We start from the raw sequence: 23561 nt of genomic DNA on the forward strand, positions 1-23561 counted from the left end.
AGAAACATCCCATGATTTCTAAAAAAGAAATGACAAACTGCAGCCAAAATGATGATTGAATGATTCAGCTATAATATTCTTGAGAAAGCATAAATTTAGTGGCTGTAACCACATTTGCATTGTGGATATAGCTGCAATGAATAACTGTCATTCATTTAGCTGTTATCTTCTTGATAAATTGATTATTAACAGCAAATATTCTCATTTGAAAACCCATAACGAGTTAGTTTTGCACTCATTAAGTGATTAATTGAACTATTGCTTTAGCTCATTGTCAGTAATTTGTCTATGAAGGTGAAGTTTGTCCAGGAAGTGGCACCGGGACGGAGGTAGTCTGTTATTGAAACGGCTCAGTGTTTGTTCACACTGCTGCTCTTCCTCTGCCGCTTCTTTCACTGAGTGGTCCCTCAGAACTATTTGGAAGGAATGTTATGGGCAAACATCAGAGGTGTCGCAGGGAGAGGAGATGTATGCAAGAGCTCCCCTGTAGTCATAACACATCACAGTCAAACACACACACACTCACACACACAAACACACACAGATGGCATAGGAGATTTAGTGGGCCTGCCACATGCTGCAGATTTTTATTTGGAGAAGATTAGCTTGCCTGTTGAATTTTTCTTCAGACATTTGCTCTTTTGTTCTTCTTTTAAATCTAGAAAATATAGTGTGCACCAGTTTCAGCCATGTGTCGAGAATCTGTGTTGAAATGTTGACATTGACCGTTTCCTGTCATTGTCTTGAGGCCTGCATTTCCCTTGTGGTGACATTTAAAACTTAAAAGCCTTTGCTGCACAGACTTGGGAGGAGTGAGGAAAACATGCATATATTCATTGTTTGTCAAAGGGCAGGTTTAGGTTCTGTGCACAAAAACACATCCATGTCAGAGAACATAGTGTACAAATAGATTTCACAAATCTAAACTAACACAATTAATGCTAAACTTAATGCTATGTTGTAATTATCCAATATCACATACATATTGAATGTTAATACAACATATGTGATGTTCTCTCCCTTTCAAAATGGATGTGCAGTGCCGTGGCAATTGATGTACCGGTAACTTTGTAAAATTGTCTCGGCGTAACACAAGCTTTCTTCAGGAAGTGATTCCAGCCAAAGTCAACTTGACTAACCAGCTTTAATTAAAGTTTAAATTATTCATTTGAGTTGTTCTGATACCAATTCAAGTGTCTCAAATGCCACAGGTACTGTTTTGGGCATCTGTGAGTAATCCTAACCGATCAATTAGATACCACATAATTGTTTAATAAAGTTAATGGTTTCTCATCACGGACGAAACATCAGTTTCCCCGAAAAACAAGTTCTTCTTCACAGCTCTAAAACAGTAGGTTAGACTGTGCAGCCACTGGCAAATAATATTTTAGAACTGCAGAGAAGAATCTCCAGTAGAAAGTGTAACGTTAGTCCAGCCATCTGGCAATATGTTACTGTACATTGGAAAGTCCCAGCAGGATACGCATGGAGGTCTTTAATTTCCTGAGGTGAAGTGTAGGACAAATACATTATTATATAATTCATTCTTAGTTGTATTTATTTTATCACTCTCAATCAAATTAGATGAAAGGAAGAAAGGAAGATTTTATTGCATGGATCTATCTGTTCTCGTTTTACAGAAGGTTTAACTTGATTAAGTTTGCTAGTGTACTGTGCAGCTATAAATGCAGTTCAGATATCACAACTGGTGTTAGAGCAAGTGGTACTACAGCTCTGTTACTCATTTATGTGGATGTTTGTCATGAATCTCACTCCGAAAATACTGTCAGACTGTTGTGTACAAGTATTTGTTTTGACCTGTTAGGAAGCAGAGAAATGCCAACATTAATTACATGTGTAAAGAAATGCTTTATGACTAAACTTCATCGAAGTTTGTAAAATAAGGCCTCTCTCTCACTTACACATCCTGTTCCTCTTTTTCCTTTTTTGCCCTTGTGTCCTGATCGCAGACATCATGAAGTCAGAGGAGAGGCAGAAGCTTGCCAAGGAGCGGAGAGAGGAAAAGGCCAAATATCTGGGTAAGTGGAAACGATGGGAGGGGGCGGGAGGGCTTTCAGAGGGGGGCGGGGGGACATATTCATTGCACAGGCAGAGAGCTCCCCCTAGTGTTGGGGCGAAAGAGGTTGTCTTGTGTCTGCGGTTGTGTTGCTACTGAGCTGGCTATAGGCTGCAGATGGCATGCACGTGTAGCACAGAAACTTGGAGAGGACAAAGGAACAACTTGGGCTTCTGCACACACTTCAACAAAAGCCAAGCTTCCATTTTACTACAGACTACTACAGCATTCATTTTCTGCATGCAAGCTGAAATACTCACCAACAGTGTTCAAACATTTGCTTATTGTATGTTGTTTGACCTTGCTTTCGCTCACCTTTGCACTAAAATGCACATCAGTACAGTTTGAATTCCTCACACTGGTTAACACCCGTTAGCTTTTGCGGTGTGATGAATGTCTCATATGACTTCTTTTTTTTGTTTGTTTTTGTTCCAAGCAACAGCGCTGAGTCATCAAAGCAAAGAACCTTCTTGTGCAATTTATCCCCACTTAAACTGATAACAGATCGATCAATTGGTGCAAAATGTCCTCAGTGCCTTTTACTTGGGCCTCACATCAAATGGCACAGAAGTATTTTTTTTTTTTTGTGTGCGTCAGCTGATACTGCATCTCTACGGCCCAAGTTTTTATTTAACACATGGCTCACATTATCACCCGGTTACACGCTGGTGGTGCACTGCTTTGCATGATTGACAGTTGCCTCTGTCTTTTCTCTCACCCCTTCCTCCTGCAGAAGAGCTCAGCAAGCTACAAGGTAAGCCACTCACCGATGTGTCTGTGGTGGTGGTGATAGTGGTGATGGTGGTGGTGAAGCTTGTTTTTGCGCATTCTGTTCTACATCTTGACTTAAAGATGTTCAGTAGTTTAACTAGAGCTGGGCAATACACCAAGAACACATTACTACTGAAATTAGCTTAAGGCCGGTTGATGCAAAGGCTGCTAAGTTCTTTTCATGTGGCTTTTGAAAAACCATCCTCTAACTAAAGACACCTAACACTTGGTCACATGCTTTGACGTTATTTCTCATTCACACGACATCTGCTGAGAAAGCAAAACAGAGATGAGCACTTCTACTTATGCTTCAATAATTAAGCAAATTCAAATTATGACCTTTCAAAGGATGTATAGCACACATGTAGGAGATCTGACTCGAGGCAAAATTCATACTTTCTCATATTATATTTTTACATTACAGTTTTATACATATAAAATAGTTTTGGTCATATTGCCCAGGCCTGGTGATTCATTCATTTAATCCTCATTGTGTTCCTTGTTTTAAAATTGTGATTTTTTTTTAATCATAGAAATTCCAACTAATTGTAAACTCTTTCTCTCACTTCTCAAAATCATGTAGCCATAGACCAATCATGTTTCGAATTACCCATGTGTAAATATAAATGTTATTGGTTGTTGAGGACATCTGTTCACATAGAATTTTTTTTTTTACGTGGCCTGACTTTGACCTTTGTTTATGCACATGTTCTAGCTGTGAATGCTACAGAACTCTTTTGGATTTAGAGATAACACATTGGAACCACATGCCACAAAATCACTATGATTACCAGCTCATTGGAGAAACTGGATGGTTTAGAGACACTTACCGCCAGATTTATCTTGGCTGTGAATTTACATCTAAACAACCTTTTACTGTATTCCCAAACATAAATAACTGTTCTTTTTTTTTCTAAAACAGCAAAATATGTAAATTAGGGTTGACTTTTTAGATACAGAGCTGAAGGACAATGCATTTTGCAGCGTGCACACATACATTTTTTCCTTTGATAACACAAGGTTTTATTGACATCTAAAAACCTTAATATGACTAATACTGACATTTACATTTATCATATTTTCACATTTCTCATTATAATCCAAAATAAATTCATAATCTGAATAGATATCCTCACATAACACAGGTTTCTTGTGAAACTAGTTGTTATCATACATCCAGTAATACCATGTTGTCTAATCCAGCTGTGTGTTCGACAGCAGTAAGATGAGTTTGACACACTTCATAGTGTGGATCGGTCTAATTGGGCGATCACGCCAGATGGTACGGCTCTGATCTAATACTCTCATTCAGACTTGGATAAAAGATGAGGTCCTGCCAAAGCTTGTGTTTACAATATCAGCTTAAAAGAGATCTTGATCAGGAAGACTTATCTCATCAACCATCGTCTGTGGTATTTCTAGTTTAGTGGTAAGTAAAGAGTCAGGACGGGAAAATCCCTACATATTCTTCGCTGTGTCTCATTGGGTCCCTGTTATTTCTGAGCGAAGCTTGAGGGAGCCGCACCAGAGAATTGCCAACGACAGCACTGGAGCTACTCTCCTGCCTTGTCTGTCTTAGGAGGGGCAATATAAATACTTCATACACCAGGGTTTACAGCAGCCTCCTGTTTATGATTATTTAATGATCTTACTGTAGTAGGTCCCGATGGTACTTGTCAGCACCAATCACCGTCAGGAGGGGGTTGAGGAATGCTTTTTTAAAGTCGTGTCAGCTTAAAGATATTCAGAATTGTACATGTGTTTATCATTTCCAGGACTGAAATTGATTCATAAATGACTGATGATGAGTGGCACTCGAAGAAAATTGAAAATTGTGTAAAATCATGAGCTGAACGCCGCCAGACTAACTCCTCATAGAATGGTGTAACCATGAAACCCCCCCCGAGCCAATTTCCAGCTCATTTTCCTTCCCGAGACCAGCTGCAGCACCTGTGTAGTCTGGAAAACCATTACAAAACAACTGTTGTTGAATGAGTCCAATTCAAATATCCAAATCAGTGAGCGACACACTGCCACACACACTTGATTTGCCTGAAAAGGGGGGAGCAGGAGCAGTTTGTCACAATACGACTTTCCCTTGTGAGGTGGGAGGAAATGCTATGGATGTGGAAAACTGTAATCTATTTTAGCAAGCCTTTAACATTGCATCTGTGGGCGGCTGAGGCAGTTCTCTCCTCCTCATCAAAAGCACAACGGGTGAATTATGAAGCTGTTTCCACTGGAGGTAAAAAAAAAGAAGAAGTGCAGTCACTTAAGTCGAGGCTATGAAGCGGTGATGAGCTGAGATACGCACTGCAGCAGATATTTCCTTGGCTGCAAGGTGCTGGCAAGCGGTGCCTTGGTATAACTCAGCTTTTTGTTTTCCTCGCTCAGACAAAAAGCCCAACTGTGTGTCTAGCAATAAATTTGAACCCCACTAGCCTCCAGCATCTCTGCAATGATCCGTCACTATAATCTGAAATCCACAACCAGTTGCTTTTGTTGCATCAAGTGCTTTAGTAAACGAAACCTCTCCCCATTGCGGCGTCTGATTCTTCATGGAGGTTTTACTTTGTAGTTTAAAGAAATAGGACGAGTTGTGTACACAGAGTGAGGCAGCTGCAGAAGGCGTCTTTACGCCCTCTGTGAATGGCTCAGGGACAAGGAGACGATTTCCATATCAAAGTGTGTGGTTTATTGAAGCCGACGTGCAGGCTTGATGCGATTAGTGGGGTGTAAAAGTGTCACTTCAGAGGTGCTGTATCTGTCTAACTTCACTTCATGCACTACTTTGTGGAAAAGTCAAGTAATTGAATTTATTTTGCAAACACAAAAAGGGATTGAGGTGAAATGAAACATATTTATTTAGAAAGACAGCTGTAGATGCAAAGTAAACTTCATAGAGGCCTGACTGCATATTTTCCTCAGGCTTCAAAACCAAACAGGGATTTTGTGTCAAACGGGGGCTCAACAGATATCACACTACCTGTTCAAGACAGTAACTGGTACACACTTTTTCAAGAAAGCATCTGCAAAAAAAAGGCTTGTGTACAACACCTATTTAGAACAAATAGGGAAGGGATGGAAAGCTCCTTTGTTTTGTGCTTATTTGGTAAAAGCTCGCTTAACTGACCATGTCTTCTCCCCCATCTTAGCTGCGAAGAAGAGCCAGTGGTTGGAGAAGGAGGAGAAGGCAAAGCAGCTGAGGGAGCAGCAGATCGAGGAGCGCCGCAGGAAGCTCGAGCAGCAACGGCTCAAGGCGGAAAAGAGACGAGCCGCCCTGGAGGAGAGACAGAAACAGAAACTGGAGAAGAACAAAGTATGTCTGGATGAGACCACAGGCTATCTTGAAAATAATATATTCAGTTGATGATGATGTAGTAGTTGTAGGTGGGGGTGGGGAGGATATCTGATAGAGATGGATACCCTGAGGAAAAATGTTAATACCCTCCTTCATTGGAAACGGTAGCTGAGTAGTGTGAAGATAAAAGTGATGATGGTTTCTGCTCAAGGACACCTGCAGGGGAGCTTGAATCCAAGCTTTTGACTCTGCCACACTGTGCTGCATGTTTGCTTGGATGTATTTGACGGTTCAAAGATTGATGTGTGTTCTTTTGTCCTTCTCAGGAACGCTACGAGGCAGCCATCCACAGGTCAACCAAGAAGACGTGGGCAGAAATCCGCCAGCAGAGATGGTCATGGGCCGGCGCGCTGAGTCAGAACTCCGGCCAGAAAGAGAGTGAGTATACTGTCCAACCTGGACACACATCCTCAAATAATCACACCTGACAAAGAGGAATAACTAGGTTATGTAACTAATATGAAGCAGTTTATGTAAAACAAATTTGTTGGAATTGTTCGTTGCTGACATATGAGTTTTTTTATTGGCTATAGATTCTGTCTGTTGAGGTTTCTATTCATCACTGAGAAAGTGTTTGAGTTTTAGGGCCATTAACGCAATATGTCAATTAGGAGAAGATTATTCTAATGTCCTGCAGCTCACTATTTCCCTTGGATATCCAACCTTATTTTCGCAGAAAGCCAGGTTGTATCAATAACAGACCTGACAACGCTAATTTCTCTTTCAGTGACTGACCTGCTGCAGCTGGTTCATGGCCTCTTTTTTTCCTTTGAAGGGGATTAGACTTGTCTGTCATCTGTGCTGTCACAGATGTGTAAACGATTAATTTTTAATGATGATTTTCGTTATTCATTAATCATTTAGACTGTAAAATGCCAGGAAAATGTCTCCTAATGTATCTGTCCCTGTCTTCATTTTGTCTTGTTTAACTAAAAGACAAACATTTTTAAATCTGCCATCCTGTAAAACTTCTCATTTGAGAGACCTTAACCAGCAAGTTTGTCATCTTTGTGTAGTTAATATCTTCAACAGTTAAGTTACTAATAAGTTACAGATCAGTTGTAAAATGAACAATTTAGTGCATCATCATCCCTTGGAGCTGAATTATTGTATAGTGTTGTCTGCCTCTTAATCCAAACAGTGAAGTGGATAGCTTAGTTCAGTCTACAGTATTTAATGCTCAATGCTCAGAGCTGGGGTTGGCACTTTATCATTGCCAAGAGCAGTCAGGAATGCTGCCAAAATAGATTTGGACAGCACTGAGGGGTTCGTGTTATATTTTAATCTGGTGTGCCTTTGCTGCATCAATCTCACTCCTCCACCTTTACACACTATTTCCCCTGATGTGCTACTGCCGCCCTGTCCTTGACGACTGTTTGCCTCTTCTTCATGGTCATTAGCTCCTTATCATGACCAGACTGTACTGATGGCACACAAAGTGAAAATGTCTCCAGCTACTTCACTGCACCAGCTGCAGAAGGCAGGCTCCTATTGACTACCAGCTAAAATGGAACATGTCTTATTATGCTAAATTTAAAGTGATAAATGGTCGCATAGCCCAACAGTCGATAACATCAGAGTCTGTAGTGGCCGCAGACACAAGGTAATGCAGACATGATGTGTTAACAGCTGGATGGATGCTTCTATCCCTTTCTTCCATCCTCCCGACTTGAAGCTCTAAATCTGAGGAGTCCCTGGTTCCATTTTACGTCATGTAATCGCCTCTGCCATATGCCTGGGGAATTATTGACACCGAAATCAATCTCTCCCTTCCTTCCTCCCCCCTCCTCCTTCCCTCTTCAGCCTGCTGTCCGTCAGATGATGAAAGTAAACAAGCCTAAACAGGCTGCAGTGGAACGGCTGAGAGTTCAAGATGCTATTTAGTAAATGCTATAAAGTGCCCACGTTGGCCTCTGTGGTGAAAAGAGCACACTCTCTCATGTTCACTAGCCCTGTGTTTTGAAATGAGGACATTCATGCTCTGCCTGTTTTAGTGCCTCTGTTGCTGTAATGTTCTCTGAATCATGTCTGACGACATTTGGGGAAAGAGTGTGTTCATTTGATTGCAGTGTATTAAGGGGATAGAGAATTGGGAATTGATGCAAGGATTGCAGATGGATGGTTTCATGGATTTGAGATTTTGCTCTTTTCTGAAGTGCCAGTTCACGTCATCGAGCCTTGAAGCAACTTCATGTTTCCCCACAGTTGCTTTCCATCACTTGTTTGGTTGTTATGGTTCTTTTGAGTGATGTTTCACAGGGATTTTGTGATGCCTTGTGAAGGTTCTTCCTCAGTATTTTTAACACGCTTTTTGGAATTGGTATTTTTGCAAAGGGGCATGAACCGTAAAGCATCATTTCAACCGTATCAGAAAAGAAGTAACCTTGTTTTCTCACTGGCTTTGAACGGCGACACGTGCACTAAAATATTCATTAGCACCTAGTTTTCCCGCTTGCTCTGAATAATCCACAGTCCTCATTCCGGTTTTTACTGGAACTACTCCTCTACTGAGGAAATGGTGCCAATGGAAAAGGTTGACACTGCACTGTGTGGATTATAAAGAACAATAGGGACACAGTTTAGGGAAAGTGATGTTGGTAATGAACCTTTTTAAAAGTCATTGGTCAATGTTTTAAGCACAAGCAAGAACATTTTTTTCCTTGCAGTTGGAACTGATATCATGGAGGAAATCTCAGGGATACATCTCACGTTTTTATTGTCTTGTAAATGACTTTTTAACATGTTTTAAAAGTTTTATTCATCATATATTTAAAAACTTGCAACGTTAAATGCCACGAGAGATTAGAGAGGGAAAAAATGTCTTATTACAGTTTCTTAAAGGGTCAGTGCAAGCTAATTATAACATGACACATGATTTGTGAAACACATGTTCTGTTCCTGCCCACACACCTAAAGGCTAGTTGAAGTGAACAGATGTCGTACTGTGTGCGTGTTTGAACTGTAAAGCAGTGGATATTGTTATACACACACACAGGAATTTCCTTTAATGAACGCTGCTCACGTTACAAATACATATGTGTAGCTTCCTTTGCTATGGGTGGGTATGTTTGTGGGGACATCATCTGAGCGTAACGCACAACGCCACCGAACTTCCTCCTCTTCCTCTCAACCATGTGACCTGTGTGAACATCTGTGTGGCGCTCTCTTGGCTTTTTAGGCAGATGCTCTGTGTCAACGGTCAACCTGCCCAAACACGTGGACACTGTTATAAACAAGCGACTCTCCAAGTCCTCCGCCACGCTCTGGAACTCCCCCAGCAGAAGTAAGGCAACGTCTGGAATGCCCCCGTCTCGTTCAATGTGTCCATCACTCTGCCACTGCCACCGAACCTCCGAACCCGTCCATCATTGTCCTCTATTTTAAGTTATCCCTTTTTTTTCTGGTTTCGGTCCCTCTCCTGTGCTTGGTGGTGTACAGCTGACCCATTTCATCTTCCCAAACCACTATGAGTTCTGTTTTTTTGTGTTCTCCAGAATTTGGATGGGGGTTTTGTTTGACATGCTATGCATGTTCATAATTTCATCAATATGGGTTATGTACAGTTTTCATATTTTGTTCTGCTTTCCTTTACTGTTCTTTGGTTGTTTCGTTGTGTGGTAATTGGTGTGGCCATTTCATTCCTGGTGTGTTTGCAGTCAAATGTATCCTTTTATTTTCATTTTCATCACAACATGTTGGATAAGGGATGTCTTTTCATTGTCTTAAATGTTTTTTTTGAGTAATTGTTGGCTGTTATATATGATGATTTTCTTTGAGTCACATGTTTGCCTGAATGAAACCCTCTTTATTTTTAGGATTGGGGCAGCTCTCTCTTATTTATAGGTCTAAAGTTAACCAGGTCACGGTGTACTCCTGCAAAGAAACTTTTGAGCCAGAAAAAAAAAAAAAGTAAAGTTAGCGAGTGAGTCAGTGAGTCAGCATTTTTCAGGAGATAATATATTCTGAAAACTCCCCGGAGCAGGTACTGTTCCTCTTTGCTGCTGGCAAAAAAAAAATAGATGGGTAACTACTTTATCCCTCTTGTCACACTCCTCCCTTCCCCCTCACACACTGCTACACACAACCATACGAAGATTCAGTGTAGCATCTTTCTTGCGTTCACACTTACAGCCAAAGAAGAAAGTTTCTCTCTCAAATAAATCCTGATGAGTCTCCACTCGTCCTGCTCTCTGCTTGTGTGCTCAGGGCTATGGTTATAAATAACTGACTCACTGTCTAGACATGCATTTCAAATAACTCTCTTTCTCTCTCTCTCTTGGGTGGTACCCATACAACCCAATGTTATACTGTAGCAGACACATTTTCTGGGCACATTTTCCACCTCCCCTCCTCTCATGATCTCTTTGGGTGGCACTGAGATGTCTTGTACTCAGTCGGGGTTTTATGGCTTGAAGACATATGCTACATGTGAGCCATATCCTCAGAAACTGTCTCTTCTCGTTTCCCTCTGGTGAAATATGCTAGACTATATCTTGGTAATAAGGGACAGATTTCAAGCTTTCAGGTTTGTCCGTAGTCTGCGGCTAATAAACTAACAACAGGGCTCTGGTTCAACTACGGACATCCGTGCAAGATGTATCTTTCAAATTACAGTAATCTAAAAAGACACCAATTCATGTTTTTTTCTCCTACACACAGACCGTAGCCTCGCACTGAGTCCGTGGGAGAGCAGTATAGTTGACCGTCTGATGACGCCAACGTTGTCCTTCCTTGCCAGAAGCCGCAGTGCTGCCAGTGTCCTCAACAATGGCAAAGATGGGCGTAAGTTGGAAAAAGATCACCATTTAATTTGATATCCGTCTCATAAATACATAAACATGTGGTTTAATTTTACAACATCTTCCTGTTCAGACTCTCCGCTCTGCCCCCGTTCAGCCTCGGCCAGTCCCCTCACCCTGTGCGCCCACCAGCCCCACCACCGCTGCTCCGACCGTTGGAGGGTGACGTCCAGCACACCGGACATCACCCAGCGCCATCACAGACGGAGCTCCACACCCGTATGTCCACCTCATTAGCCCTTGTTCTTTTGTGAAATGCATCTAGCATAATCTCCACTCAGCGTTGTCACAGCCCTCAGGAAGCTACAGCAGGTTTAGAGAGGGAACCTGACCTCTATCTAGGGACTCGCTAAGGAAGCTCTTCTCCAGAGTAGGAGCGTAGCTAAAAAGCCATGAAATCTGTAACAGCTGATTCTGTTTCTACAATTGGTTTTTAAATTGTTGGACTGTTCTTGAGAAACTATTTCCAATAGAAAAGAACAGGGTCCCTGACCAGACTTTTCTAATTTCCTTTTTTCCTTGACTTGTTTCTTGCCTAATGTTGAGTTTTTTTATGAAGAGTTAATGCTTGTATTTAAATTTATAGGAAGTGACAGTATTTGTGTTAATAGCCCCTTTTCACCCTTTTGCCTTGCAGATGGATAAAAACAAGAAAGAAAAGAAAGACAAAGAACGGGAGAATGAGAAGGAGAAAAGTGCCCTCTCAAAGGTGCTTAAGAAGAGACAGTCTCTACCCAGCATGAGACACAGACCCGACCCTAGGTAAATCATACACATTTCACAAAGGCCTTCAATTCACTTCAAAGTCTGTTTATTTATTTTGATCCCATTCATAATGTAAAAATTAGGAAACTGTGACATTTTCTTTTGCCACCAAAAAGTTAACTTTATAATATATGAACAAAGCAACAGAAGCTCCTCACATTTCAGTTATTGATCAACAAATCAGCTATCCCTTTCAGCACTAATGTTGATGTTATCTCTTTAATTTGAGTTTTGATCTGTTGGTTTTACAAAACGATCTAAAGTTGTGACTTTGAATTCTGGGGATTTCCAATTGGCATATCCTCCTCTTTCTGACAAGTATACACACACCATACACACTATTAGTTAACTTCAAAAACTATTATGTTACTTTGTATACCCGTTAAGAGCATTTAAACAATCTGCTGTTTTAATATTCATGCAGACTCCGTCACTGAAACAGACTTGTAAACAGGATTTGCCTTATATCCCCTGACCCACAGTTTGTTCCTGGTCAGCAACTGTGTTAGCCAGAGTGACCGTGTTTACGTCTGCGTCACACAGACAGCGTATTTCATGCACTGTTTGAATCATATATTGCTCATCCCCAGGCCAGAGAAATAAATGACGTCCATAAAAGATGAAAGAAGAAAAATAATAATCTTTTGACCCCACAAGAGCTTGGTAGTGCCGTCATTACCAGTGGCCCGAAGGAAAAAAGTTCTTCCTGAGCGTAATGGATGTTTCCCCTCCAAGTGTTGCTTCTGCCTGTGTGTTGCTGGGATGCTGACCGATAATGCACTTTAGGGATGACGCAATGTTTGAGTGCTTTGTCTGGAGTGTCTGTTTGCTGAAGCCAGGGTTTTTCAGGACACAACGTATCAAACTTAAATAGAGAATCATTATTGTCCTCATTTCCTCTCAGCCTTAAATTCCCCCCTTTTCTTCCAGTCCCAGTCCTTTAACAAGACAGCGGCCATCATCACCAGCCACACCCAAGGGCCGAACTGCCTCCCCGAGCCCTGCTGCCTCCCCCAAGCCTCCATCAACACGTGGAAGCCCGTCGACTCCTAAGAGCCGACCCAAAAGAGCCAGGACCCCGGCCAGGATAGAACACCGGACCTCCTCCCCTGTCCCCCTCAACAGAGTGAAGGAACCTCGCAGGCCAGCCACGCCCGAGGAGAGAAAGAGTGAGTTCAAAAGAAAGTTGACGATGGTGGCCAGTGCGTGGAGAAGTTGAGATTAAGTTACGAAGTGAACGTAAAGCTCCATGTGTGGAATAGGAGTTTAACAAGATATTATAGAACTTTTCTGCATTAAAATGTCTAACCCTTAAAATAGACGGGAAATGTGTTACATATTGTACATACATATATTAGTGTACTTATGTAAGTGTACCTATGTTATGCCAAATGTTTCCAGCCATGTTCAAAGCTAGAAAAATCCGTGGTTTCAATCAAGATAAAGGTCTGTTCTCTTCGGCCGCTCGTCAATGACATCACATTCTCATCATATCGTTTTGGCGCATGCATCCCTGTTATTTGCCTGCCAGAATCAGTCAAAACTGACTTTTATTACAGTTGAAGCAGCATTTTATAATACACTTTTTAGATCTTGGTCGTTTAAATATATTTCAAACAGATGAAGGATCTCACGCTACTTCCTCTATGTTATTGTTTTGACTGAGAGACTCCTATTGGCAGCAAACTATAAACTATGCATTTAACTCAAGGTTCACTTACAAGGTTCGCTTTTTTTCCCCAGACCTCATCTCAGCGTTTACTTAGTTGCCATGGAGCTGGTTCATTTGTCATCGTGTTATGTGAACACTGGTCGCCCAACTGTTATTTCTCAATTGAAGTTTGATGTTTAAACCGCATGATAACAACTACACCATATTCATCTGCTGATTAAAGCACAGAGAAGCTCTTAAATGGACCTTGCGTTAAGATGATCTGCGTTTGGTAAAACATTGACAAACTCTCCTATTTGCATCATAAAATACAGAACATCTGGTTTTTTCCCTCTGGGGATGAGTCATGCTGTATTTTTATCATTATATACCCAAAGTCTTCTCCACTGTCTGATGGTCTCTTTCTGTCGCTGGCCAGGAGAACGGCTCCAATGGAAAATATGAACGAGCCTATGGAAAATCTGTATTTCTTTAAAGGAGTAATAGGTTTAAGATAACCATTAGGTTTAATTAGGCATGAAAACAAAGGGAGTGAGCCACACGCAGCTACATTTTCTGTGTCCCCACACAAACAGGACTCAGAGGCTGTCTTAATCAGCCTTAATCATGTAATTACAAAGTTCTCAGGCTAAAGCTACAACTGTTTACAATTTCCACTTGCAGGGAACAGAATGTTTCACAGTGCATGTGAAGACTGTTTGAATGTGCTTAACCATCACTAGGCCTCAAGAAAGCACCACTTTAAAAGACAAGGTCGCTTTAAACGCTAATGCACGTTGTCATTTTGTCATGTTTTAGGTTCTCCCGTGGTTCCTGCCATCGTAGTATCCTCAGCCACCGCCTCATCCCATGCACCGAGCACACCAGTTACCGCAGCCACTTCCTCCTCACCTGAGCCAAACCACTCAACTCCTTCTGTCCCCGCAGCGCCACCGACCCCCTCTCCATCAGCCAAGCCCATGGCAGGTACCAACGACCCAGAGGAGGCCGCTCGCATTATGTCCGAGAGACGCCGTCAGGCCCGCGAGCAGAGGGAGCGGGAGGAGCAGGAACGACGCGAGCAGGAGGAGAAGGAGAGGTCAGTGGGTTTTTAATAGACCTCGAGACACAGAGCAGATCAGAACAGGCTGGAGTTGACCTTGCGCAGTCCGTCAAGCTTTTTGACTTTGCAAGAGATGAGTGGAATTTTAAACATCGCTTAAACAGCTGAGTGTCGTAGATTCCAAGCTGTGTTTCTATATCCTCTGCTTTCTGTCGTCACTGCCAAGTTGAGCAGATTGGAAATCATACTGTGGACGATATGACCATTCTTTTCCCTTTAGACATTTTTCAATTTTGATTATGCAGGTTTTTCATAATTGATTATTTATCAGACATCATTGTGAAATGGTGCATATATACACTGCTGTAGATTATATGCTGCATAACAAACTTGTGTTTTCAATTAAAGAAAAAAAGACATTAGTGAAACCAATCCATGCGTTGTCACAGCACACGAGTGAGACTTCACTCAGCACCAGCTGTGATGTGTGTGTGTGTGTGTGAGCATTAGGAATTTGATAGCCTGGTGACTGACTCTAACCACAGCAAGTCCCTATTTACAGAAAGGGTATTGATGTGATCTGTTGTTAGCTCTCATACTTCCAATTGTTTCCATTTCCTCGTGCCTCAATGTCAACTCTGCGGAGACGTGCGTATACAGAAGAGGAAATGTCCCATCAATAGAGTCATTTACATTGTTTATTGCAACTTATAAGTCTTTGGCCCGTGAGTTTGTGGAAAATGCTTATCCTTAGCCTTATACCTGATGCCTATAGGATCCTGAAAGAGGAGCGCATAGCGAGGGAGGCAGAGGAGAGGCGACTCAGGGAGGAGGAGGCCCGTGCTATGGCGGAGGAGCAGCGGAAGAGAGACGAGGCCCAGCGGGAGCAGGAGGAGAAAGAGGCTGAGGAGAGAGCCAAAGCCGAGGAGGAGGAGAATCTACGCCTGCAGAAGCAGGTACGCCGGAGCACCAGTGTGACAGTTATTACTGCCTTTTTAAGTAAAGGTCACGACACTCATACAGGCCCCCTGAGTCCTCACATTGTTTCCTGGCACTTTGCCCATCACACCACAAACCCACATGCTCTCCTGTCTTCAGTAAACAACTTGTTTGTGGGTTCAGTTGTTTACCATCTCAGCTTTTCACCTCATACGGACCTCATTTGATAACCGGCTTGTCCTAAAGCGTGGTGCAGCAAATTTTTCAGTAGGATGACATTGTCCTTAAAGGCTAATATTAGTCCAAACTGATGAGTCAGTAGCTACAATGATTGGACCATTTCTACCTCTCAGTCTGTCAGGTAATCTGCATGAGTCGAACTGATGCTTCCTGTGTTTGTGGATGTTGTCATGGAGAAGCAGAGGACAGACTGTTTATCCTGATCAGCCCCCCCCCCCCCCCCCTTATCTTATCTCTGTAAATGCTGGTTATCCAGCCCCTGTGCTTTGCCACCCCCTTGTGGTCTTTCACAGAAGTGTCATTTGTGGTTGCATGATCAAATGTAATTATGCAAGGACTCAAGCATTGTATTCTGCATTGACTGGTCCTCACGAGGCTATAAATGTAGAAAATAGACCTTTCTGGCTGAAAGATTCAGGGAAAATATCCCTTTTGTGGTTGTAAACAATAATTGTCGGCAGCAACCACGCCCTTGTTACGTAAAAGGCATGCTATTTTGGCTGAAGGTTTTTTTCTTCCCCCTTCTGCCAGCATTAAAATTGTGGTTGCATTCTCGCCTGTGTGTTTCAGAAAGAAGAGGCTGAGGCTAAAGCCCGAGAGGAGGCGGAGAAGCAGCGTCTGGAGAGGGAGAAACACTTCCAGAAGGAGGAGCAGGAGAGGCTGGAGAGGAAAAGGGTAGGGCAATACATCTGTCCTTCCATCATTGTCCTTTCAGCCTGGTTTTAAAGTCACACATCAAAATGGAAATGTCCCTATTTCCCTGTTTCCAAACATCGTAATCTGTAGTTTTTATGGGAAGAGAACAGCCCCATTATCCCCGTAGATAGTTTTATTTGAAAATAATTAACGTCCTGGAGCTGCTCTGAACTGCACACTCTGAGTAAAACAAAATGAACTGGAGCAAGAGTACAGTAAGCTCTCCTCCCTCACTGGAGGTATTATATTCTCTAGTAGTTGAGCTCTGTGGTCTGCCTTGTGACATGACAAACGCAGGCTTGAAAACTGAGTCCCTGAAACCAAGATGAATGATGTTTTTGGCTTATCCTGGATCGGCTGTCTGCATGCCATGATTTAATAGGGCTTAGAGTGTGTGTGAGCGTGAAGCTATATATAAACACTAATAATGGAGAGCTTTCTGTGCCAGTCATCTGTGTGTGGATTTGTGCAGATCCTTTCACATGTGTGCTGATATGTGGTTGTGTGTGTGTGTGTGTGTGCTGCTCACGCCCGTTCTGTGACCATGGCCATCCACTCATGTATGCCACCCCATATCACCAGTAAGCTCACGCCTCTTGTGTGCTAGCGTCCCTTCTCTCCCTACGCTCCACTTCTCTCCACGTGTGAAAGGCTCTTATCAAGGCGTGCCAGGCCTGGCTCAGGGAGCCGGAGCCGGAGCCTGGCTGCATCCTGAAATTAGCCCACAAGAACAGCATGTTCTCTCAAAGGCTTGCTGCTTTAGTCAGATTCTACACTACATTCTTACTGTATCCCACCAAACCCGATTGGCCCACATCACTCCAACTTTGTAATCAACAAGCACAGGTGGTTAAACACATCCTGAGGAGCTACAATGTGTCTTCTTAAACAACAAGAATGTTTAGTCCAGAATCAGATGTTTTACAGCCAGTATAGATGCCAAGGCTATGAGTGTGTGAGCTGGCCATGAATATTACTGGAACTAAAAAATGCTTTACTTTTATGAGTGACAGCTGGTCGAGCTGTCTCCAGCTCACACTGTTGTTAGATGAAGGTTGAATCTTGTATTCAAACCCCGTCCTCTGTGCGTACAAATTACCCACACAGAGTGGTTTATATTTTAGTACCCCCGGGTCCTTTCCTCTACCCTACTGTTGAACCATCCCACTCTGCTGTTCCAGCTGAATACACAAGTGCTGCCTCAGCTTTATTGACACAGCCCTCCACCTGAAGACATAGGCGCCTCAGTGCATTCGCTTAAAGCGTAATGGGCTTCGATGCAAGAGACGTAAAAAAAAATGTTTTACGGCGTCGAAGAGAGGCAGTTGAGTGAAATGTGAGACCTGAGTTTCCAGCAAAGTGGTCTGGCGAGGTGTGTGGGCTCGTCCAGCCCATTAAACCTACTCAATTTGTAGAATAAAATTAAACAAAGCTATTTTGTTGTCAGTGCAGGAAGTTGAACATTTGATTGGTGTTATGGAAGCTGAAACTGCTATTACTTAATTTTATAAACACATCTGCAGGGACATTTTGATTCTGCGGCGTTTTCCCTGATCTCTTTCTCTCTTTTCTCAGCGCCTGGAGGAGATCATGAAGAGAACACGCAAAACGGATGGAGCGGACAAAGTATGTTTGTTGTTCAGTTTTTCCAAAAGCACTGAAACTGATCTTAATAATTCTGGTTAAAAATGACTGAAATAATTTCCTGTCTTCACAGAAGGAGACAAAGTCCTCCCCTGTCGCACATGTCAATGACAAAGAGGCAGAGAGCAGCAAAGGTAAGCAGAGAGTCAGTCTGAAAGAGTCTCTCTAACAAAAAAACATCCTCAAGTGATGGAGGAAAATCATTTCCCACCACATCCCTTCAATCTGCAGCAGTTTTTTCAAGACAACTGGTTTAATTTATCCTCCATTAAACTGACTCTGTTCATCTTTTACTGAGATGAACTTTACTTATCGCACCTTTTAGTGAGTGATACATGATACCACATAACTATAGCATCTCTTCCTCTTTTCCCTCCTCCACATGTTACAATGGTCACAGGTATTTGTTGCACTTTTGTTCTCATTCCCCATGTGAGTTAAATTCACATCGAGGCATTTTGTATAAAAATGATTAGATTACATGTCTGCCTCATATCCTGTACAGCTGCAGTTTGAGTTCTTCTTCTCTACACAATAGGACCCATGTGTGTGCTTGCTTTTTGTCCAAGCCCTGGGACAGAGGGCGTAGAGAGGAAGAGTGGGCTCATGCTGACAGCCTGCAGCACCGACCAAACATTTACTTTTAAGACAAATAATAAAATATTGATACATGTGAAGTTGCACAACATTTTGCCATATCAGCTGTGCTTGCAAATTCTGTTTAACACAACTGTATTAAGTATACAAGTTTGCGCACGTTGTTTGTCTAAGCTTCCACGTCACACACAGCAGACGAGTGAGATGAAGGGGATCAATGCGGTCTGGGTGATACACTGTTTTGTTGCCAAGTTCCCCAGTTGCAGGAAGGCATTAGCCAGCTCACTGATGTGGTCGGAGGCCTGGCAGCCGTGCCTCCATTCTAGTCAGGGGTGTGGAGCTCAGGCTCAACCACAGCCATGTCACCAGGAGAGCTGAGTAAGGGGAGATGAGGACTAAACAGTAAGGGGTTAGAATGAGTGATGGGGTCAGCCTTACAAAGCTGAGCGATGATCATTAATGGTGTCTCACTCCACGGTTGATCATGCAGGGTGTTTAATGTGGTGATCGTGTTGCTGTGCATGGTTAGCTTTGAATTAAAGGGCCGTCTCACTTTGTTTCCTCTAGCATCTGCTGACTATCAGCCAAAGCCAGAGGTCAATATGCCCAATAACAAGACAGAGAATGGACAGACTGATGTCAAAGAAAGGTAAGACTCTTCTACATTCATGTGTCGTTTCCTTTGCGCTCATGTAAATGCACGACCACCGTGAACAGTATAAAATTGGTGTGCCAGAAAACCGAGCCAGGAGCTGACTACTAATCAAGTCTGTAGGAGGGTTGCATTGTTGTAAACCTCAACGGAAAACACAAGGAGCCACACGATTATGGCGCACAGTAAACAGCCGTAATGTATACTGGGAGAATGAATTGGGTTCCTGAGATGTTTGCTCTTTGTATGTGAACACCCTTCTCGGGGTAGATTTGAAAAGACTACTGGAATGGCAGTGGAATGACTAATTTCTTGTATGAGTCATTCTGACCTTTTCTAACTATAACCACACTGTGTCTCCTCTCTCCAGCAGCCCCTCAGTCCAAGTGGTCAACGGGGTTCAGCCCGCTAGACATGAAAATGGTCTGTCCAGCAAAGCAGACACTGCCCACTTTGACGATATCATCCAACTCACCAATCATGGCAACACCACAAATGGAGCACGAGACAAGTCTGAGGCCAGCGAGCCCATCCTGGCATTCGACAGTGAGGAGTCATTCATGAAAAAGGCAGGCCCCATAAAGCCTCAGCATGTTGCAGGTACAGTTACAAGCTGCTAAATGATATGAAAGATAAAGAAAACTAAAATGTTAAGCTAAAAAAATGACCATGAAAATATGAAGAGAAGAAAGGAAGAATTAAACATCTGAAAAACAAATCAGACCAACGTGAGTGGTCTTATGCAGGAAGGCAGTTTCCCAACTGGTGGGTCCCAGGCAAGCAAGATGTGGCCATGGATTGTAATTACTTGACTTGGTTAGAAGGTCTGGCAGAAGCCCACTCTCATGTCTGTGCTACTAAATATCAAACTATGGCCAACAAAGGAGAGGCCAAGGATTGGAAACACTAGAATAAACGGCTACCGTTGTTAGACTTTAGGAAATCTCCCAGTAAATCTACAATCACTTTTTGTGTTTATACAGATTGACCAAAAGATGGAAATACTCTGTTGCCATGCTAACTGTGTCCCTCTGGTTCCAGTCTGCATGCTCAGTAAGCTTAGCTAACTCACTACTGACCGTAGTGTCAGTTTAGTGGCAGCAGTTTGAAAGACATTTTGGCCATAATCCGGGGTTCGATCCTCAAGAGGGTAATTTGCAAAAGCATCTTCACTTTCCTATAAAAGAATTAAAATCAAAGACAAAGAAAATTTCCTCGACACTGGTTGCCAAACAGACAAATTCAGAGCAAAAGGAACTGGTTATGGCTGCTTACTGGCTTTGTTTTTTCATCTGTCCCCAATAAAAAAATATGCGCAGACAGAACCATGGTTCATTTGCAAGAAGCTTGTGTGCTTATTTGCACTCAGCTGATTTTACACTCGGCTAAGTTCACTTTACCCAATAAAGACTGCAGCACATAGTCCCATAGTTAGTACTGTTGTCCTTGGCATGAGGCGACGATGAACCTGAAATTCATCTAATGTGCAGGTCATCACCCTGGTAATAGTGAGTACCCCCTGTGGGAAGGATGGTGTGGCACGGAGGGGTCCACTTACACTCACAAAGGGGTGGAGATGGGATATGGAAGGAATAGTGTAGGGTTGGGTGAGGAGGAGCAGGGTATCTTTATACTGATGACAGCTTTTATTCAGCAGCCTCACTGACTTGGGACTGCACCCAGGGAGGAATTCCTAGAATGTCTGAGGGAGTGAGGAGACCCTATCCACAAGTGTTTCTCTGCCAGAGGTTAGAAACAGGACCCCCGAAGCAATTAAGCAGCGTATCACCCATCACTCAACCCCCCTCTCTCAGTGGCACCGTCAGCACCACCGTACTCCTCCTCCCCCCGCCAGATCTTAACCTTCACCTGTTGACCTGAAGACAAGCCAACAGTCATAAATATCATGTAAAGCAAACAGAGGTCAATATCTTTTGCCAGGCCTCTAGATGCCGCCCTTAAAAAAGATAAAATAAAGAAGTTGTAGTTTACGTTCCAGTTTCTCTCAAGTTAACCCAGTCAAATAAAAAGTGAACTTTCTCTCCTCTCATATTCACTCTTGGAAAATTAGAAACTTGAGCCGACTCTGACCTGGCAAGGCATTTATGACGTGGGCTATGATTGGGAATAATTATATGCTGGACTATTTAATGTTACCAAGGGAGGTCAGTTTAAGTCAAGACATACTTCCAGGGTTTATTTGAGTGCTCATCTAATAGTTCAGTGTCACATCAATTATGACTTTAGATCACGTGTTGGCTGTTCTCGTGGTCCCTTCATTCCACTCCTGTAAATAAGACAGTTGAGATTTATGGCTCCTGCAACATGTTCGACATCGTTTAGCGTTTAGTATTGTCACCAGGTCAGAAGTTTACAGACTGTGTCATTACTCTGGTCAACAAATTGGAATCTGCTTTGTCTGTTAGCATGTTTTGATTAATGCTCTGTGGCTACTGCACCTGACCCTTAACCCTGCGCTGCCTGCCTCCTCCACAGAGGTCCTGTGACACGCTCCAGTGTTGAAGTGCTCGTCGCCTTAGGCCACTGACCTTTCCCAGGCCTGCCAATGCTCACATGGGGGGAGAGCCCTGGGACCTGTGCCAATCAACAACCTTCCTCTCCTAAAAGCAAAACATGTCTCTGAAGATGAAGCGGGCCACAGAAGATGATGACCAATCGTCAGGACAGAAGAGAGAGCGACACCACAGGATGAAATGAAAGGTGTTGCTGCATGCAACACAGGTGCATCACTGTTAACATTTGTAAAGATCCTTGTGGCACCGATGACAGACACCGTATTACTCTACAGTATCTTCCTTTGTACACTACAGTACAGCTAAGTAAAAAAAAAAAACAGAAGTGTAATGTTTTCTTTGTTCTTTAGTTATTTAACTGAAAGAGAAATATAAAAGACTGGGTACATTTGTGAATAATGTAAATGAGCTTTGTGCGAGACAAAATGAGGAAAGACTGGAGATTAAATTGTATGAAAGGGAGTTGTTTTATGCTACTCTGCTGTGAGTAGGGTCCTGGTATGTAAAAAGCTACCTGTAACAGTTTTTTTGTAAAGTAAACTGAGAAATCTGGCGAGATTTGAAAATGTAAGCTCACATGCAATGGCTTCTTTCTGTGTGTAAACATACTTTCTGTTCATACCTAAACCTCAGCTATGATTGATTGTATGCAGAATTGGATGTAATAATGAGTGTGCAACCTTGACAATTAAGAAACCAGAAGTCATCAAAGGTTAAATCCCTAATAAGAAAAGCAGGGGTTTACTCCACTATTTAACAGTTTTCACATGTGTAAGCATGACTCGGTTTTCTTTCATCTGCATTGAGATTTCATGGACTCATATGTATTTGAAATTCTGGTGCGTGTAAATGCTATAAATATGTTTTGATGTGCGTTACAAGGTCAGTGGGAGTATCTTAAGTCTTATTAAAGACAAGCTGTCCAGTCTTTGGTCTCAGTATCCTTCTTGTCCCGGTTGAATATGGATTTGATGTATTCAGGGCCTATTTGTGAGAAGATGCAGATGTTCTGAAGGCCACATTCGTCAATCTGAAACGGGCACCGTAACTGATCATTTGTTATGAATTTCACAGTTTGGGAATGTTTTGTACTTTGGTTTGACTTGTTTACTCCTGAGGCTCAGCAGTGTTGACATTTGAAGGGGGGGGTTACCAATTCCCATTCAAAGCTGTGAAAGACGGAGTGCATACTAACCACAGGAAAACAGATTTAGAGATGGAACCAGAAGGCAGGCCTTCCAGTTGATGTTTAAGGCATGCGGGTTGGCTCAGCTGCCCATTTCTCCTTTTACAAAATCCCTACAGGGGGTACATGCCACTCTATTTGCTGCCTTGCTTTACTGTATTCTAGTGGCCAGTGGGAAGCTTGGCACTATGTGTTTTGCATTACAAACACAATTTATTCCCCCTTCTACCAAATGCTAAGACATGCCGCACCGATCATCATGTAGAGTTCCAGTATGTTAAATGACTGGTAGCCGCTGGTGTAATGTAACTGTAGTGGATCCCAGTAGAAAGACAGAGTAGAGCTTGTTAATGTGAACCTACAACACAGAGATGCCCCTTTACCTCCCAATGGGAGGCATTACAGTCCATCACCATGCAGTGGAAAGCCCTGAGCAGTGCAACTCTGATTTAACTGCTTTTTAGAGGGAAATGTCTTCATCAGAATGAAACAGAAACCAAAACCAGGGGAAAAGACTAAAGGAGTCCAAAATTCAAAGTAAGTGAGAGCTGAATTTTCAGAGCCATTAACAGAACGAGCCATGGAA

General features: G+C 42.6%; 1 protein-coding gene across 15 annotated transcripts in view; it reads left to right on the forward strand.

Annotated features, from left to right (window-relative positions):
* Positions 1-22717, forward strand: part of map7d1a (MAP7 domain containing 1a) — a 39743-nt gene extending 17026 nt beyond the window's left edge. Inside the window, exons 3-19 of one of the 15 annotated variants that reach the window (XM_085802402.1) lie at positions 1971-2039; positions 2811-2831; positions 6004-6167; positions 6476-6587; positions 9388-9492; positions 10869-10991; positions 11082-11227; positions 11646-11770; positions 12704-12942; positions 14244-14523; positions 15263-15443; positions 16237-16341; positions 17938-17988; positions 18080-18140; positions 19171-19252; positions 19626-19855; positions 21752-22717. In XM_085802402.1, the coding sequence (XP_085658528.1) occupies positions 1971-2039; positions 2811-2831; positions 6004-6167; positions 6476-6587; positions 9388-9492; positions 10869-10991; positions 11082-11227; positions 11646-11770; positions 12704-12942; positions 14244-14523; positions 15263-15443; positions 16237-16341; positions 17938-17988; positions 18080-18140; positions 19171-19252; positions 19626-19855; positions 21752-21762 (2105 nt within the window). In that variant the 3' untranslated portion in view covers positions 21763-22717. The remainder of the gene's footprint in view (positions 1-1970; positions 2040-2810; positions 2832-6003; positions 6168-6475; positions 6588-9387; positions 9493-10868; positions 10992-11081; positions 11228-11645; positions 11771-12703; positions 12943-14243; positions 14524-15262; positions 15444-16236; positions 16342-17937; positions 17989-18079; positions 18141-19170; positions 19253-19625; positions 19856-21751) is intronic. The other 14 variants (XM_085802412.1, XM_085802403.1, XM_085802400.1 and 11 more) reach the window with 14 other exon arrangements.
* Positions 22718-23561: the final 844 nt, after the last annotated feature.

This window comes from Trachurus japonicus, chromosome 16 (genome assembly GCF_045865225.1).
Source record: "Trachurus japonicus isolate A0001 chromosome 16, Traja_1.0".
Classification (NCBI taxonomy): Eukaryota; Metazoa; Chordata; class Actinopteri; order Carangiformes; family Carangidae; genus Trachurus; species Trachurus japonicus.